This window comes from Emys orbicularis, chromosome 7 (genome assembly GCF_028017835.1).
Source record: "Emys orbicularis isolate rEmyOrb1 chromosome 7, rEmyOrb1.hap1, whole genome shotgun sequence".
Classification (NCBI taxonomy): domain Eukaryota; kingdom Metazoa; phylum Chordata; order Testudines; family Emydidae; genus Emys; species Emys orbicularis.
The window spans coordinates 97,067,107-97,086,700 of NC_088689.1; the positions used below are offsets into that span (position 1 = coordinate 97,067,107).

The 19,594-nt window shown below is 43.7% G+C and overlaps 1 protein-coding gene across 1 annotated transcript in view; it reads right to left on the minus strand.

Annotated features, from left to right (window-relative positions):
* The window catches only part of FAM120A (family with sequence similarity 120 member A), a 115,254-nt gene that overhangs the window by 4,277 nt on the left and 91,383 nt on the right, over window positions 1–19,594 (minus strand). Inside the window, exons 13-17 of the mRNA XM_065408666.1 lie at window positions 14,244–14,453; window positions 13,001–13,184; window positions 10,778–10,915; window positions 9,130–9,271; window positions 2,125–2,221 (exon numbers count right to left, since the gene is read on the minus strand). Of these exons, the coding sequence (XP_065264738.1) occupies window positions 2,125–2,221; window positions 9,130–9,271; window positions 10,778–10,915; window positions 13,001–13,184; window positions 14,244–14,453 (771 nt within the window). The remainder of the gene's footprint in view (window positions 1–2,124; window positions 2,222–9,129; window positions 9,272–10,777; window positions 10,916–13,000; window positions 13,185–14,243; window positions 14,454–19,594) is intronic.

A 19,594-nucleotide genomic window follows, 5' to 3' on the forward strand; every position in this document is an offset into this window, starting at 1 on the left:
TCAGTACAGAATTCCAGCAGAATACTTTACATTGGGGGTGCTGGGAATGAGAATTAAAGCTTTAAAAATACAGAAATTAACACCAGATGTCTCACACACACACACAGAAATTTAGATCAATTTCCACAAACGTTGACAAGAAAAATAGGATGCAATAACTACAAAGAAGTAAATAGAACAAGCTTGAATTTTTATATCTAGAAAACTTGAAAAGAGTTTTACTTGAAATTAAGAGTTCCCTCATCTCTCACAAGAGAGCACTCCTCTAGCTGTTAGCACCCCACCCCACCAACTCCTATCTGCTACTATCCATGTGACAACGCAGAGCCACATGATATATTTATCATGTACTTTTGTCCACCTCGTCTACTAGCTGCCCACTAATCCATCTCCCCTGGGACTCATTTAACTTGCAAAAGTGCTGAGCAGCTGGAATGAAAGACTGAGCAAAACGGGGGGAAATGTGAAGCTGAAACAAATTGGCATTATATGTGTAACACCAATTTGCTTCAGTTACATGATTTCAAAGAACCATGGAAAAGGTAGAAGCTATGATTTATGGACTCTTTGTACCATTACCAAAAGATGGGACTGTGTGCTCACATGGGACAGAGGCTGTTCCATAATTTCCTATTAGTATTTACAGTGAGTACTCTAGAGGTAGAATCCTAGCATTACCTTTTGGTTTGTTGTATTTTTTTTTTTAAAGGAATTGGGGGACCAGAATGAAAGTGAACAAAAACTGGGGGAGTTGGCCGTGGGGAATGTAAAATACCAATTTGTTTCAACTTCATATTTCTCCTTAGTGTTTGCTCACTGATTTCAGTTAAGGTCCCATAGCCCTCCCCTTCAGCTGATCAGGATTGTCCACATGGGGCCTAGGCATATTCTTCATAGCAGGGTGCATTTTTCTCCTCTAATCAGATAACTAAAGCTTGCTTCTGAATGAGATGGAACAACACTGGGAGAACTGTTATCACTGTCCATATAGCTTATTGTTTCAGTGACCAGTATATACACCATGGTAACTACAGTAACTCCTCGCTTAAAGTTGCAGTTATGTTCCTGAAAAATGCGACTTTAAGCGAAACGATGTTAAGCGAATTCAATTTCCCCATAAGAATTAATGTAAATGGGGGGGTTAGGTTCCAGGGAAATTTTTTTCACCAGACAAAATACTAAATATTATATAGATATACACACAGTATAAGGTTTAAACAAACAATTTAATACTGTTCACAGCTATGATGATTGTGAAGCTTGGTTGAGGTGGTGAAGTTAGAGGGTGGAAGAGGGTGGGATATTTCCCAGGGAATGAACTAGCACTTGGGCTGAGCCCTCAAGGGTTGACACATTGTTGTGTAGCCTCTCACACTCTACAAGGCAGCAGGAATGGAGGGGAGGGGAGAAAGCATAGCAGACAGAGACACACCTTGTGAGTGGGAGAGAGAGAGAGATGCACACTGCCCCTTTAAGTAAGCTGACCCACTCTTAAGTGCATTGTCTTTTTAAGTGGATCAGGAAGTTGAGACAGCCAGCTGCTGCCCCAAGCTCTCTCTGTCTCTCTCTGTCCGTGTCCCCTCCCTGCTCTATATGAAGAAGGGGTAAGCGGGGTGCAAGAGCAGGGGGGAGGGGGACAGCCTGACATTAGCCCCCCCCTTTCCCCCTCCCCTGCACAGCAAGCAGGAGGCTCCGGGAGCAGCTCCAAAGCAGAGGGCAGGAGCAGCACATGGCAGTTGTGGGAGGGACAGCTGAACTGCTGATTGCCTGCCTGCTGGGCGGCTGCAGCACAGGGAACTTAGGGGAGTGGGGAGCTGATGGGGGGCTGCCGGTCCACCCTGGTTACAAGCCCCCACCAGCTAGCTGCAATGGGGGCTGTTCTTCCTGCAAGCAGTGGACAAAGCAGATGTTAGAAGGGAGCATTGCACAACTTTAAACGAGCATGATCAGCAACGTAACAACGTTAACCGGGACGACTTTAAGTGAGGAGTTACTGTACAAGAAGCACTCTATCCTGCCCTTCTCCCAAGAGCTGTCATCAGCAACTCCTGCTGGCCTAGGGAGCCTGTGACCACACTAGCCTGTAAACCAGAGTTATGGAAGTAAATCACACCACTTTATTACCTGAATTGCTCCCTGGTTTTTATAACCTCTCCCATAGTACCTTCCACCTCTTCCAAATGTTCTTATCACTGGAGTGGAAATAACTCCTCTAGGACGCCTATGTGTATTAAAGAAAAACAAACAAACAAATGCATTTAAACTTTGTTTAAAAATACCTTAAACTAAATAGAAAAGGGTTTGGTTTTTTTTGCTAATGCCATCTAATTATTATAGAAAAGTTTCACTCCCTCCCCATCCCAAGAAACAACCTGATTAATCATTCAGTGTTTTAAGATTTTATTACTTGTGAGAGTTTAAAGTCTATGATTGCTGCTTCTAAAATCTTGTTTTCCTAGCAATAAAATGGCTATTTCACAATTTCACTTCAAAACAAGCAATGGAGAAGTACTTTCAAACTCTATGGAAATTCCTATCAAGTTATCCTTAAAATTCCTTTAAAATACATACCAATTTTCCATCAGTGGCTAGCATATATACTAAAAGCCTGGCAAAAGACAGCCATTCTGAACTATTTATTTATATTCATAAGACCATTCTTTCCACTGAATAATACTTTCCACCCACAATGTGTAACTCAGGAGAATTCACATAAAAATATAATTCAACAATGCAAAGCTGCTGCAATATTAAAGTTGGTCAGTGATTTAAGTGCTTATGAAAGGGACGGAGTCGCTTGAACCACACCTAGTCCAGGCAGACACTGTACAAGCTTATCAACACAGTTCTGCTACAGTCTGTTAATTATGATTTATAGCTTTGGGACACTCTTAAGCAGAGCTCCAGTCACACCAAATCATATAGCAGGGTTTCAAGTTATCTAAATGAGGATTAGATGAGATCCACACAGATTTTAATTTGCCCTTCATTACAAATTTTGGACCCAGGTTCCAGGGGTGGAAGACCCACGTACACCCCAAATGTATGCTTTACAGTAAGCAATTACATACAAAAACCTTAATGTACTCTACCCACAATGTCAGGAGCTTTTTTCCTTCCACTTATAAATTAGCTTTCATTGTCAGTATTGGAATCTAACAGCAACAGGCTGCTCCTGACTTTACTCCAAGTATGTATATCAAAACCAATGGGCCAGAGCCTTAGGCCTGGCCCAGAACAGGAATGAGAAATAGGACAGCCAGGGGCTGATCAGGTCCATAGGAGCAACTTAGAATCAAAGAACTATAGGGTTAGAAGGGGCCACAAGGGTCATCTTGTCTAGCCCCCTGCCAAGATGCAGCATTTGTTGGGTCTAACCCATTTAAGACAGATGGCTTTCCAGCCTCCTTTAGAAAACCCCCGGCCAAGGAACTTCCACAACCTCCCTAGGAGGTTAGAGCAGTCTCAGTCAGGGCTGTTCTATGCTCTGCTGGCTGTACCAGCCCCCACTGAGCCATTCCAGCAACTGGTGATTTCTGCAGCTCGCCATCCATGCCTCCTTTTCCGCATAGCTGGCTCTACACAACCTGAGGATGCCCCTAGGCCAGGAGAGTCTCCAAGTAGCTGATTTTGCTAGCTTTAAGGCTGCTTTGTGGTGCCAGAGTGGGACAAAGCAGTCAAAGGAGGAGCCAAGTTCCGGTCCAATGTTTCCACTTATTCTACTCCTACAATTTGTTGTCATTTTTGCTGTTATGTCTAATTTAGATTAGCTCACTTCAAGTGCCAACCCCAGTCTCTGTATGCACACCCACAATGCAATAATAAGTAATAAAAAATGGAATTAGAGGGAAACCAAAAGAGGAAATGAATACTTTACACATCTGACTACTCTTATTTTAATCTGGTATGCATTTTTCAATCAATTTACAAAGAAAACAAGAAAGACCCATCCCATTTACTAATCATATTTAGGATGAAGTGACTGTGCCCTCTAGATAGTTGAAGAATAGGTTTTTGCAATTCAGATTTCACATCTCATTGGATAATGATGGATCAAAGTTAAAGAAAGTGTGTTGGTCACACTTAACGGTATGGAGAAGACTGAAAATCAGTGGATTGCGTAGAGAAGCCATTTGAGAATTAAGTTGCATGGAGTCAAGAGAGAACAATGAAGGTAAGCCTGGACGTGATCTGCCCTCTGTTAAGAGAGAAGAGATGAGAAAGTGAGCTGGATTAAGTGACAAAGCATGGACAATGGTGTCCCTGTCTTCAGTTTTCAGTGCAGAGTAACTTTTGCTCTTTGGTAGAAAATCAAGTCCACAGATGAAGTCCTCAATCATTCAAACACCTGTTTTGAGAGGACTCTGACACAAGTGTGTATTTCCTGTCAGCCCTTTATGGGGACTGCCACTTTCCGGTCAATGGCATTTTCCCCCCTCTGAATGATCCATTTTTAGTAGCTCCAGATACAGAGAGGTGAGCTTCCATTATGATTTGGCTACAGGAGAGCAGGTTTGACATTGCAAAGAATTTCAAATTTTGGAGGTGGTAACAAGTCTCCCAAAATAAACTGCCTACCCAAACATAGCATCTTTAGTTCATCTTCCCTCTAGCAAGCTACCACCAGAGAGTGTCTCTACATCTCTTTTCCATCTAGGTATTGCTGGAAATGATTACATCCTTGCAGCAATTTGACTGCTCCCCCAGACACAGCGAGATCCCTATTAAGGATGTCAGTTTAGCATCCTGATTATAGGTGTCTGGGTGCTAGTGATTGTGCATTTGCTTCTTCTAGTACCCAGAAAATAGAAGGGCTCCTCTCCAATGCAAATGAGTGAAGTGAATCACTTACCCACTGTGCATCTGCTTGTCTATGTGAGGGTGCCTTCAAAGAACTAATGGTAATGCCCTGGCCACTACATATCATAATTATATGCACGGATATTCTGTTCTTGGACCCCCTCCCCCTTGACTGTGGCAATATACATCACCAGAACTCTTCCACAGACAGTGTTGTAATCAGAAGTACTATATTTAGCTTACATCGGGATATTGAACTCCTTCTATGGATAGGGTCAGATTCCCCTTTTAATTAATGCCTATTAATGCCTGCACTAGTCAAGAAAAGGGGAAACACACAGGGAACCATTTACAATAGACAAGATAAGCCTGGAACGTAAGATGAGGGGAAAAGTAAATTGTACATGAACAGTGTGTGATCAGAGGATGGTGTACAGGGATTGGTTCCTACAAAGTAACCAAGCCAATCCCAAAACATGTGATGCAGTGTATAGTAAATGCAACGTAAAGTATAAATGTATATAAAGGAAGATGTTTTTGTGTAACTTTGGCTGTGTAGTACGCCGTATACCTACTCCGTATACTTGAGTCTCATCAACTCAGTATTGCTTTCCTGCATGACAAATAAAAATACCTAAGTGACAAAATCTGGAGTCAAATGGCGTTCTTGGGAAGCCAAGTGGAAAGAAGTCTCAGATGAAATCCCAACATATAGTGGTGCCGTGACTTGGATGACACTTGTCTGGAACAGGTAAAGTAACCTCAGCGACAACACTGAAATAAACCCAAAATCCATACATCTGGAGTAAATTAAGAAGATATCCCTTACTGTAAGGGCCACTACCTAACAGTAAGGAAAATGGCACTAAAAGGGTTTAAATATTAAGTATGAAATTAAGTCAATGTGTTCTAAAAATGTGTGTAACGTAAAAAAATACATGATATACAAAGTAAAAGCAGCCTTATGTGATACGGAGCAAGAAAATTGCTTTCTTATCACCACAAAAAAGTTATATATTTAATGCAGAAAAGGTAACACTAGAAGGTGCAGGGTAAAAAAATTAACAAGGGTCCAATACCATAAAGGTAAATGTAAAAGCATTTCAACCCACACAATATTTTTCCTCCTCAAATACTGCTGCAAGGCAATGCAAGCTCTGAAAAGCCCCAAATGTGCAGGGCTGTTTGCACCTGGGGGACACTTACATAGGCAGGTGTAAGATCTTACAGACAAAGTTGCCAGCATCTGGGTTCACTCTGGGGGAACAGTCTCCAAATTGCACACTACGATTGAAATGCTGAGACTTTGGTAAAGTAAAAACTGCCTATGCTGGTAATAACAAGTATTGTGTAACAGCTGAAATGGACCACTTCTGGTATGGACCCAGGGAATGTTATTTTAATTGGACTATGTTCTGTTCCACATCTAAAATTCCTATGGTAATAAATGAAAAAAAAATATTTTGTACCAGTTTTTTATAATGTAATTAAAATAAAAGCAAAGTTAAAATTACAAAAGGATGTTTTAAAGGCAGAGCAATCTTATAATGTAAAATGATAAGCTATACTATAAAAGGGAAGCTTGCATTCCCTGGTTCATACTTTTATTACTAATATTAGTATTAATAATAGTCTAAATAATTACAACTACTCTTGTCTTAATATGTTGCTGAGTAATAAACTTACAAAAAAGCACAAAAACAGGAATATAATGCAAATAAAACAAATACTAATATAAAGAAGAAAAGCAAAAGCAGTGGACTATAGGCCTGGCTTGACATGAGACAGGATTAGGGAGGTAAATGGATCAGCAGGCTGGAAACAGAATGTCTGTACTAACTATACCCCTGGGGGAATTCTGCGCCACTGCGCATGCACAGAATTTATGTCCGGGTCATACCCAACCCCAGATGTCTGCCCCAGCTGCAGGAATCTCTGCAAACTCCACCCCCCCCCCCTTTCCTGCATCCATCACTCCTCAGCTGCAGGGGGAGGGATCCCTGTACAGGGAGCTGCTCCCCAATCTGCCCAACCCCTGTGCATCCAGACCCCCTCATACCCAGACCCTCCCGCCGAGCCTCACCCCCCAAATAAGCCCCACTCCCCATGCACCTGGACCACCCCAATGGGCCACCCGCACCGAGATCCACCCCTCACTGAGCCCCACTCCCCCAGCATGTGGACCCCCCACACCCAAGACCTCCCTGCCAAGCTCTATCCCTTCCCCCAGCCCACCACTGAGCCCCAACCACCTTTACTTGGAACCCCATGCAGAGTCCCATTACTGTGCATCCAGATCCCCCCAAGCCTCTGTGCATCCAGACCCCCCCCCCATCCAGAACCCCCATTGAGCGGCCCGCACCCAGATTGCCCCACACAGAACCTTCTCAACCCACACCTGGATCCCCCCACACTAAGTCCCTCCACACTGGGATCCTGCCTTGCTGAGCCTGACTGCCCACACCTGGCACGGAGTGGCGGGACAGGGCCCTGAGGTGTTTCTGGGGCAGGCCCAGTCCTTGCACTGTGTAAGGGTTGGGGGTGCAGCCTCACCGCTGAATCCGTGTCCGGGGGAGGGAGACATCTCCTACTTCTGTGCAGCCAGTGGCCTGTGCTCCCCAATGCCATGCTGGAGCCTCCACATTTATTTGACAAATAAAATTTGCAGAATTTTAAAATATTGTGTGCAGAATTTTTAATTTTTTTAGCACAAAAATGTTTAATTTTTGGCACAGAATACCCTCAGGAGTATAACTAAGAGAGGTAAATGGGTCAATAAACTAAGAGACAGAAACCTCCACTAGCCAACAAAAGGTGGAACCCCCAAGGAATCATTTACAATGGACAAGATAAGCCTGGAATGGAAGATGAGGTAAAAAGTAAGTAGGGTGTGGACAGAGTATGGTGTACAGGCATTAGTTCCTACAAAGTAACCCAGCCAATCTCAAAACTTGATGCAGTGTATAGTAAATGTAATGTGTAAATGTATATAAAGGAAGAAGTTTTCTGTGCAACTTTGGATGTGTGGTACCCTCTATGCTTGAGTCTGGTCAACTCAGCATCGCTTTGCTATGTGCCACATAAAAATACCTGAAGTGTCAATACCTGGTGTTGAACTGAGTTCTTGGGAAGCCATGTGGAAAGAGGCGTCGGAGGGAGTCCCAATTACTGTGAAATAAATTTATATCTACATACTGTCCTCATTTCAAAGCTCAACTCCCACTGAAGCCCATAGGATTGTTTGTACAAAGAAGCAGCGCAGAATACATCTTTATGTATATCTAAATCTGTTCCCTTTAGTACTATTATTTCTGCCCTTTATTTTTCTTCCTTCCTTCCCCATCCTCTTTTCTGTTTGCCTCCCTTTTGCCTGTCACTGTGTTTCTTCTGGTCTTCCCCTCTGCATTTCCCTCCCTGCAGCAACTTCCAGTTCTTTCTCTACCTATTCAAGGGCTTCACTTCTACCCACTTCCCTATTCTGGCCAATAAAATGATCAGCAATGAAATAGTCAATAATGACGTTAAAGAGTTAGCATTGAGCTTTATAGTTTATATCAGAACTAAATTAACAGGGGGAGGGGAAATCATGCCTCCCAGACTCATTGTTTCTGGCTACCCGCAGACCCAGGAAGACATGGCTGCATTTACATTCACTTCACATTTGAGGGGCTACCTTCAAAACCTGAGGGGCTATAAACTTTTTTTAAAAAAATAAAAGTTTAGATTTTGCATGATCTAATAATGTCATGCAGGCCACAACCACATCAACTGAGGCCAGATGTGGCCTATATGCTAGGTGTTTGATACTGTTTTGTAAATGGTGGGGAAGAGTGAGGAAGAGGTTACTATATAAGAGATATTAATACACCTATTTTACTCTGCTCCTTTGAAGCTACACCTGATTGCAAATAATTATAGACACAAAATATATTAATTTCCTGTTAACTTTTGGGGTTTAAATTATTTGTGCAGTGCCTAGCACAATGGAGCTGAAATCCCAATTAAGTTTGCTAAATGCTACTATAACACAAATAATGATCATAAATCTCTGGGAACCTTGTAACTGAAATACTATTGAATCATATCCTGGTACAGGACCATTATCTGACCTACTGAGAAAAAACATGTTAAAATTAACATACAAGTGCTCTTGAACTCCTGAGTAATGGCATTACTGTTACCTAGTCCACTCCACATGCAAGTCAGAAAGAAATGTAATCATAATACTTTATGCAACCTCTGCTGTCACTTCATTCCCCCATCCTGGATTCTCTAGTGTATCGAATCACTGAATTATGTTAAGAACAGTTTCTGTGGTTTTGCACTTACCCTCTTGCTGGTCCTCCAACAGAAACCACCTGTAGAGGAAATGGCCCTCTACCGCCACGTCCACGTCTACTTCCAGCCCAGTGGCCGACGACAGTGCCAGCTATTTCAAGTTTCCCTCCCTGAGAAGGAATAGGTTGGACTCCTGCACATAAACGCAAAACCAAAAATTGTTCTTTACAATCATAAAATCAAAGTTATTAGTGAATGGAAAAATATGCTCTGTCAATCTTCATTACACAAAGAGCTTCCTTTTCTGATACTGTGAAACTAATTTTCATTATGTGGTTGTTTAAAGAAATTATAGCTAAAATTGGAGTCTAGAAGTCCTTTATTAAAATAAATTAATTAAAAAATAAATACTCGTATGTGACTACTTGAGTTTCAGTAATTTGAAATAATGTTTAGATAGATACTGAGAGTCTGAAGGGAAATTTTGAAAAATATGTAAGGATTTTTTTTAAACAAGGTGATAGCATGAAGGTAACTGAGAAGGAATTATTTTTAGATTCTCTTGTCCTAGATTTACTATTGTACTTTCATCAGCATGATACACAAGAAAGGTCATAAAAAAATTACTAACATTGGACGATGTTATAGAAATAGCATTTGAGTTGACTTAAATGTAAACACTACTTTTACCCTCCTTTTTTAATGACATAAGCAAAAACCTTAGTATCCAAAAAACAGAGAATATCAGTATCACTGACATTCAAAATTTGCATTTTTATACCTGTCTAGTGTCCTTAAAAGTTAATGCTAGATCAGGGCATAACATATTTCCAGAAATCCAGGTAAGCACACTAGAGCTAGATGTTACTGGTAAGACCATCAGCAATGAAAGGGTTAAAAATGGCATTTATGCAGATGTAGTTAGTTTTTAAAAGGTTAATACGCTTAAAAACGACAGCCCTGGTTAAATGCAGATGGTTCATACTTCTCTATACAATTCTTTCAGCTTTAATTGTGTACTGTTTACACTGGCAAGGTTATTTTTGCAATAGAGTGTTAGAAATATTTGCTTGTTTTTTTAAATAGAAGCATAGATGCTAGAGAATACAGCTAGGTATATGGGAAACCTGTAGCCCAAGTAAGTAACTGGAATTCATGGATTTCTAGTGTCCCCTTTTACAGAAGAGAAAAACAATGAACAAAGAAATCTAAACACTTATATTAACTTAGGCCAGAAATCCAAACTGACATGAGGCACCAATGAAGGATGGATTAACAGTAACACAAATACAAGAACTTCTACGGTGTCACTTTTTCAAGATGCCTTTTTGCTCTCCAATTGTAGAAAATCTTTAACATATCCAAGCAAAGCTGAGCTTGTTATAACATATCCTAACATTATGAAGCACAAGACAGAATTTCTACTTAAATGTTAAAGCATTTTTATACTGGAACAAGAATGTAACAGGCAGACTGGCACCGAGACCACTTTGCCACAGGGACTTAGGGAAAAGATTCCGGTAGAATACAGCAGTCAGTGAGTGAGGTCACAGCAACCCGAGAAGGTTCTAGAAGAGTGATAGCTGGAGACAGTTAGGGAGACAGGAAAACTGGCAGCCAGTGGAAAGCCTGAGACCAGACTGTGAAGTGAAAGAAGCTGTTGCCAGAAGCTCTAAGAAAAGGGGTTTGGTATAATTACCGCCCTGAAACTTGCTAGTCCTGTTGTTGTCATTGCCAGAGAAGGCTCCGGAGTGTCCTGCTGCTGCTGCCACCCGGAAGGCCCGGTAAGCGCCTGTTGCTACTGTTTCCCCATAAGGGCCTCCAAAGCCACAGACTCCTGTTAGACCCAGGGTAAAGAAAGACAGGGGAAAAGCTGTGAGGGGGCTGGGTATATGGGAATTCCCTGAAAGATAAGCTGCTGCCATGTTCCTTTTAGAGCCACAGTGACTACTGCCATTCAACACATAAGGCAGGAGAAAGGCTGCTGGTTTAGCAGCCAGAGGGATTAGAGCCACATGGGAGCCCCACTGCCCAGACAGATCAGAGGCTGATGAAATGCAGGAGCAACTCACCACCAGTTAGAGGGTCCTATCCAGAGTAACTTCAACCTTGGCCTATGTGTTTCCTAGCCACTAAGTATACCCCTTTATTTGGGTAGGAAATACACCTCTACCCCGATATAACGCGAATTCGGATATAACGCAGTAAAGCAGCGCTCTGGGGGACGGGGCTGCTTTACCTCATTATATCCGAATTCATGTTACCGCAAACGGTTCCTCTGCGCACGCCCGTTACTTGCTGCAACCCTCCCTGCCCCCCTCCCCAGCTCACCTCCGCTCCACCTCCTCCCAGGAGCGTGCCGCAGCTCCGCTTCTCCTCCCTCCCAGGCTTGCTGCGCCAATCAGCTGTTTGGCGCGGCAAGCCTGGGAGGGAGGAGAAGCACAGCTGCAGCACGCTCCTGGGAGGAGGCAGAACGGAGGTGAGCTGGGGCGGGGGGGGGGGGGGGGGGTGGTGTCCCAGGGAGGGCCCAGCAAGTAACGGAGTGCACAGAGGAACTGCTCCCTGCTCATCTCCGCCTCCTCCCCTGAGCGTGCCGCCGCCGCTCCGCTTCTCTTCCGCCCCTCCCCCCCCCACCTTCCAGGCTTGCTGGCCCAAACAGCTGATTGGCGCGGCAAGCCTGGAAAGGAGGGAGAAGCAGAGCGGCAGCGGCACGCTCAGGGAGGAGGCGGAGGCAGAGCGGAGGTGAGCTGGGGCAGGGAGCGGTTCCTCTCCCTACCCTGATATAACGCGGCCTCACCTATAACACGGTGAGATTTTTTGGCTCCCGAGGACCGCATTATATCGGGGTAGAGGTGTATATTTGTGAATCTGGAGATCTGAACCTCCAATGCATAAGTTAACATCCTTACAAGTTTTGAGGCAGCAAGCCTCCATGATAGCACTTGCCACACCAAAAAAAACCCAAACCCATAACTATTAAACTTCCTGACTATTAAATATAAATTCATATGTAGCCCTTTGTGGGTGGGGCTACAGCTACGAAGAAGGGAAACAAATTGAGAATGGCGTGATCATTCAGTCATCTCTTGTGCTTACTCTAGGACATGCCTCTGTTTAAATGCAAGTACCAAAATTAAATTTAAAAATTGGGTGGGGGCGTTGTCTTCAGCCCCAACAGCTATCCTATTCCTTTCATAAATTAAGCCATTCATTCATACTCTACACTGGGGTCGGCAACCTTTCAGAAGTGGTGTGCCAAGTCTTCATTTATTCACTCTGATTTAAGGTTTTGTGTGCCAGTAATACATTTTAAGGTTTTTAGAAGGTCTCTTTCTATAAGTCTATAATATATAACTAAACTATTGTTGTATGTAAAGTAAATAAGGTTTTTAAAATGTTTAAGAAGCTTCATTTAAAATTAAATTAAAATGCAGAGCCCCCCGGACCGGTGGCCAGGACCCAGGCAGTGTGAGTGCCACTGAAAATCAGCTCACGTGCCGCCTTTGGTGCACGTACCATAGGTTGCCTACCCCTGCTCTACACTTACAAATGTGAACATTTTAAAGTAAGGCGGTTTTATCATTTGTACTTTTCCTATCCTCTTATGTGGATTTACTCCTCTTTTTTCCTCTACATACAAACAATAGCCTCCAAGGCATTTTGCACTGGCACAGCTACTTACAATCTTGAAGGAAACAAATGGTATTACTACAGGCCCCTCAGTTACTAGGGCACAGCCAATAAAAATTATACTTCCAGCAACAGACATGCTGGACCATATTCTGACCATTTATTTTACTGCACTACTGCTATGAAGTTGGGCTGATGAATCAGAACACAATCTTGGAATGTGAATGACATGACAGTATTTATTTCATACTGATTTGAATCCATGTAAATGTACTGTCAACCACTCACTTACCAGCAAAGCCTCTCCCCCTGCCCTGAGGTGGTGGGACTGGCCCAAAGTGCCGAGGATACATAGAAGCTGGATAGAAAGGCATGGCAGGTGGAGGTGGGAAAGGGAGTGGATGATTCTGCCTGGAGAAATTTAATCCTTCTAGGATGCTCTGACGCATCTTTTCAACCTTGGCAGCCTGCTCAGCCTACAAGTAAACAAAAGTGCACAAATAAATGTTAAAATCTTGTATTTGTGCTATGCAACTTGTGTTTATCAACCTGACTTAGGGAATACTAAATGTAGACTGGTGTTGGGACACACCCATATTTCTTAATAAAGCTAGCTTTCAATGGATAAATCACAATTTGCTATAGTGGGTAACAATCTACTATCCACATTTCACTGGTTCACAAGAAATCCCCATATTCAAGTTAATATAGTAGTCTACAATCAATTTTCCAAGTGTCAGAAACAAATACAGCCAAATGGTAGTCTTACCAGCTCCTTTCTCTCTAGATCACCCAGGAAGTCAAAAAAGGGGATGAGCATTTATTATACTATGCACTCTACTGCAGTATTTCCTCTTCTTAGAAAAGGAAATACTGAAGTAAAATTAACTACCATGAGCAGTCACTTGGTGATATTTTGTGATACTTGTACATTGTTTATTTTTTTTAAATCTGTTTTCTGTAAGAAATTAAGGGTTTTTGAGAGTAGGTGTTGTAAGCCCGACTTCACTCTTTTCAATTCTCTGTCAAATATATCAGGTACTGGATTTTGTTTGTTTGTAAAAACAATGTTAGCATAGCCCTTTTTGACAGCATTGCCATCTTGATGCAAAACAAGATGCTACTGCTGAGAAGGAACAGAGATAGCTGCCAGCTCTCCTTGATTTGCTCATTACCTTGAGAATGTACAAGATTTCAATTTCCGGATATGTATCTTACATATGTACGCATAATAGTCTTGATAATTTGAATTCATGTACATCCTCAAAGTAACTAGTAAATCCTTGAGTCTGTTTACTGAGATTACAGGACAGAGGAAAAAAGAAGTCATTCTACTTCCTTCAAAGTCTATTAAAATGCCATTTCTCCCTAAGAGGAGCCCTAATAATTAAGATCCATTTCCCATCCCCAAAGATATCTATATTCCAGATAGAAAGACCACTCTCTTAAATCAACAATAACTGCCAGATAAACTGCATTAGATACTAAAGAAAATTCAGAACATATGAAAAAACTGCATTTCAGAAACTACCTACCTGACCATCACAGAGGTCAATAAGAGGAACTTTCTCCCGGCTTGCTTTGATGAGCTTGGTCTGGAACAGTTTCCCATCAAAATACATCCATGGACAGCAGTGCTCCCATGGGATTGGCTGTCCACAAGCATCATTTGCAAAGAGTGCCATATCCACACCACTCATAAACAAAGCAGACAGCTGAATTCCTCGGGGATCCAGATTCTCAATCTTTAAGGAAAATGAAATTTCGGTTGAACATATGGAAAGTATCAGATAGAATTCCAAGTTATTAATTTATGCCAATTATTTTCACATCTATTTTGAAAACAGAATTGTTAAGAGTCTGATTTTCAATAAGTGGACTTTTATTTGTGAGCAACTTTGTACACAAAACCACCTGTGTGTGCAGGTACTGGAGTCTGCTTGCTACCTGTGCATCCAAAATTACAATGCTCAAGGAGGCTGGATTGTCACCCCTATAAAAATAAAGACACAAAGGCAATAAAACCTTTGATGCCATACAAACACAAACAAAGAAAGGAATTAAAATGACTAGATTTTTCAGTTATGGACCAGTGACAAATCTCACTACAAAGTCAGGGAGCCAGTGAAAATTTAAAGGAAATCCTATGAATCACCTAGAAATTAACGTTGTGTACTGCTGGGAATTTTTTACCTTTCTAACTAAACATAGCAACTGTCTCTAGATCTAGGACAGAGGTAGGCAAACTACGGCCCGCGGACCCTCCTGTCCAGCCCCTGAGCTCCTGGCCCGGGAGGCTACCTCCCGGCCCCTCCCCTCCTGTTCTCCCTCCCCCACAGCCTGAGCTCCACCGCCGGCGCAATGCTCTAGGTGGTGGGGCTGCAAGCTTCTGGGGTAGTGCAGCTGCAGAGCCCGACCGGGCAGCGCGGCTGTAGCGCCGCCAGCCACCAGTGCTCCAGGGAGCACGATAAGGGGGCAGAGAGCGGGGGGGTTGGACAGAGGGCAGGGGAGTTTGGGGGGGTGGAAAGGGGGCGGGAGTGTGGATAGGGGTTGGGGCGGTCAGAGGGTGGGGAACAGGTTGAATGAGAGCAGGGGTCCTAGGGGGGCAGTCAGGAATGAGAGGAGGGGTTGGATGGGGCGGCGGGGGACTGTCAGGGGCAGGGTTCCGGAGGCAGTTGGGACAGGGAGAAGGGGTGGTTGGATGGGGCAGGGGTCCCAGGGGGGCAGTCAGGAATGAGAGGAGGGGTTGGATGGGGAGGCGAGGGGCAGTCGGGGCAGGAGTTCTGGGGGCGGTCAGGGCCAGGGAGTGGAGGGTGGATGGGGAAGGGGTCTCGGGGGGGGGGGGGTAGGAGTCCAAGGGGGGAGGCGGATAAGGGGTGGGGGCCAGGCCACAACCTCCTCTCCTAACTGGCCCTCCATACAGTTTCTCAAACCCGATGCGGCCCTCAGGCCAAAAAGTTTGCCCGCCCCGATCTAGCAGCTCATGAGCTACTAAACCTTAATTTCACATCATTCTGATTAAGAGCTTGCTTTCCTATCACACGAACGTAAAATATGACATGATTTTTTGCGGCCATTGCGTTAAACACTGCTAGAGAACTGCTTTAAAATCCATGCAAAACCATTTAGTTGTAAGCTTGGCATTCGACTTCCAAATGGCATAAAGCAGTGGTTTTCAACCTTTTTCATTTGCAGCCTCCCTACAAATTTTTTAATGCAAGTGCGGATCCCTTTGGAAATCCTAGACATAGTCTGTGGACCCCAATGGTCCGTGGACCCCAGTTCAAAAATCACTGGCATAAAGCACAAAATCTTCAACTCTAGTGATTACTGAGATATTTCTCACTAAAATCATGTTGGAAACAGCTAGGAAGAAAAACAAGAGTATCAAGAAGAACAGTTTTCATGTCCAATGTGCCATGACCTACCAGTTCCAAAGCTAGAAATACTTTGGCAGACCACTACAAATGCTTTCCGAACAAGTAAGTATTCTAAGGATTGCTCCCAGACCAGCACTCCAAAAGAAAACATTTGATTTCAAATAATGCAAATTTACATTTCATATTTTAATATTCATTCATGAGTCATGACAAGTAGATTAGCTACAGAAATGGGATTTAATGAAGAGAAGAATAAAAACTCATGTTTGTTGTAGTGTTATAGCCGTGTGGGTCCCAGGATATGAGACACACAAGGTAGATGAAGTTTAACCAATAAAAGATATTACCTCACCTACCTTATGTCTCTAATAAAATTCATGCCAAAGTAAAACCCAAATGTTGGTGGGAGAGGGAAGGGGTCATGTGACTGGAATAAGAGGAAGGCTGCCTTAAATATGCCCTGTGCTGATTTAATGATTGGTAGCAATCATATAATTTTTTAATTCTTTTCACAGTAGGACAAAGACAGCACTGTTCGCTTATGTTGTCAAGCAAGGATCTCCATTGTGAGATTTAAAGTAATGTTTCCATGCAACTGACAGTTGAGAAGCTGCTCTCTGACTTCACCACATCCCTGGGAGAAAAGGTATATCTTCAAATAGCGTTGGGCTTGCTTAACTAGAAGTATTAAAAAGAGCTAGAAGTCAAGCGCAGGTTAAGAAATATCAATTCTATTCTTTTCCTATCTTCTCCCAAAATGAAAAGAAATTAACGTTTTTTTAATTTCCTCTGTTGGTTGTAATTATTTGGACAGTCTGCTTCCCCGCAGAAAAATGACTTTCTTACAAGGAAGCAAAGGGAAGAGCAAGAGCAGTTTCGCACCACTTCCTACCGGCGCAGGTACATTGTTTCAGGCACCCAGAGCAACTGGCGGAGAGGTAAATCACTGCAGGGCTGGGGACACCCCAGCCAGTGGCTCCTACCCTGAGCTGGGATCAGCTGCTAGTCCCGGCTGGGCAGGAGAGGACGGGACTTCCTCTTCCCCTGCAAGGAGTGGCTGAGGCTGTGTCAGACCCACCCCCAGAAACCTCCTCCAGCTGCAGGAAGCTCAGCGTCCTCCCCTGCTTCCTGCCCCCATTGCGCCTCAGCAGCAGGGGGAGGGGGTCTCTGTACAGGGAGCTGCTCCCCCATCCGCCAAACCCCCTGCATCTGGGCCTCCCATACCCTGGCACCCCTGCCAAGCCTCACCCTGTACACCCAGAACCCCCCTAGCCCTCCATACCCAAACCCCACCCCACGAAGCCTCAATTCCTGCATCTGGAACCTCCTTGCACTCAGACCCTCTGCTTCTGGACCCCCATCCCGGCACGCAGGCCACCCCCACCCTGAGCTCCCTGCACTCAAACCCCCACCCTGACAAGGCCCACTCCCTTGAGCCCCCACATCTAGATCCCCATGCCACTGACCCCCAACTAGCTGCACCCAGACCCACACCCCACCAAGCCCCACTCCCTCAGCACCCAGCACCCTCTGCTGAGACCCCCACACCCAGACCCTTCCACTGAGCCCCAACCACCTTCACCAGGAAGCCCCTGCACCTGGAACCCCCCGCACTCCAAACAAGCCTTGGTGCATCCAGATCCCCCCACACCTAGACCCCCCCCCTCCAGAGCTGCCTGCACCCAGATTGTCCCACACAGAATCCTCTCCCCCCATACCTGGCTCCCCCCACACTGAGCCCCTCCACACTTGGACCCTGCCTGCCCCACACGGCACAGAGCCCCATGGTGTTTCTGGGGTAGGCCCAGGCCTTGAGCTGTGTCAGGGTCGGGTGCAGCCTCCCCACTGAATCCGTGTCCTGGGGGTGGGGAGGCTGCAGAGTGATCTCCCATCTTTGTGCAGCCAGTGGCTTGTGCCATGCTGGAGCCTCTGCATTTATTTATTGACAAATAAAGCTTGCAGAATTTCACAGAATTAAAAAATATTGTGCACAGAATTTTTAATTTTTTGGCACAGAATGCCTTCAGGAGTAAACTCTGCCTGTTCAGTTGACACGTGAAGATGTCAATCCTTCCCTGGGAACATTTGCCATTAATTTTCAATAGTAATTAAATTGCTTTATCTTTCATGCACATAAATCAGAAATCTCCAAGATCACAAAAAGAGGATCCAAATCACTTTGCAGATATGCAGCTGTGTTCAAACCCACATGCTCCTTCTGTGCCTGACTTCAACAGAAAAAAAGCAGCAGCTGTGTGTGAAGACAGTAACAATGGAGCATTAAGTATTTCATTTGCAGTTACCAACAAGTATTATGGAAATATTCCATAATAGTCCTACACACAACCTAAAAATAAAACTTGTTGATGGAGAAAAAAAATTCTCCATCAACAAATACATGACGTTTTAAGGTAAAATCCATCCTGCCACTGAGACTTTGTATGCCCCCCCTCCCCAGCCTGCTGCAGGATAAAGTACTTGTGTTGACTTCTGTAGGTCTCAGACATGTGCAAATATATTCTGATTGTACTTCTAAACATTTAGGGTGTCTCACTCAAGGGACGTTCATGATTTGGACAAAAGCTGTCTATGTGTTTTCCTGGAGAGATGTGCACTGTCTCTCTGATGGTGCAAAAGATAGTTATCCTTTGGTCTGACTACTGAGTCAGCACCGTTAACCACCTTATCCTGAAGGAAGGTGACACACTGTAGCTGAATGGTTAAAGCATTTATTTTAAGACTTTCCTTAACTGAATGTGAGAAACTGAGTGTGAGAAAATATGGAGACATTGATCTCAGCAACGGCCCTGAATGACTCAGTTCACGCTCCACATGGGCAATTGTGAATGATGGGAGGACTTAGTGATGCTGCTTTCAGGAATCTGATATGTTGCTTTTTAGCAATCAAAGAAGAACTTCTGCAAATGATCCCATTCGCAATGGCTGAAACAGGTTTCTTGAGAGCTTTTGCTTTGAGAGCGACAGATGAGCAGTCCTGTAAGAACCCAGCATGTGCTCATTTTGGCTGACTGCATTATGTCCTAGGTCTCATTATTTCCTTTCTTCTGGTAATTAAAAGCTTAAAGAGAAAGATGACAATGAAGAATCTCTCTTCCCTCATTTCCTTTTGGATATATATACTATATATATTTTTAGTCTGGGCTTTTCAGGCATCCTTGGGCTGCAAGGATCCTGGAAAGTGATTTATTCTCTCCACCTGCTGAATAACAATCCAAATAAAATTCTGATCGAGACTCAGGATTTTTTTCTTTCGCATTATCATTTATGGGATTTATTAGCTCTTTTATGCTTAAAATGTGGGATTCACTGGGGTCAACTGATTTGGTTTTCTTGTATGCATCTCCTTATGCAACTTCTTTTTACGGCTGGATGATAGCCAGAGGATCCTTCCTGAAACGAGTGGGAGAAATAGGAGATGGCTTCTTAAAGATGATATCTGACTTGCTTAAAGGATCAGACAGAAAGAATACACAGCTGGGGGCTAG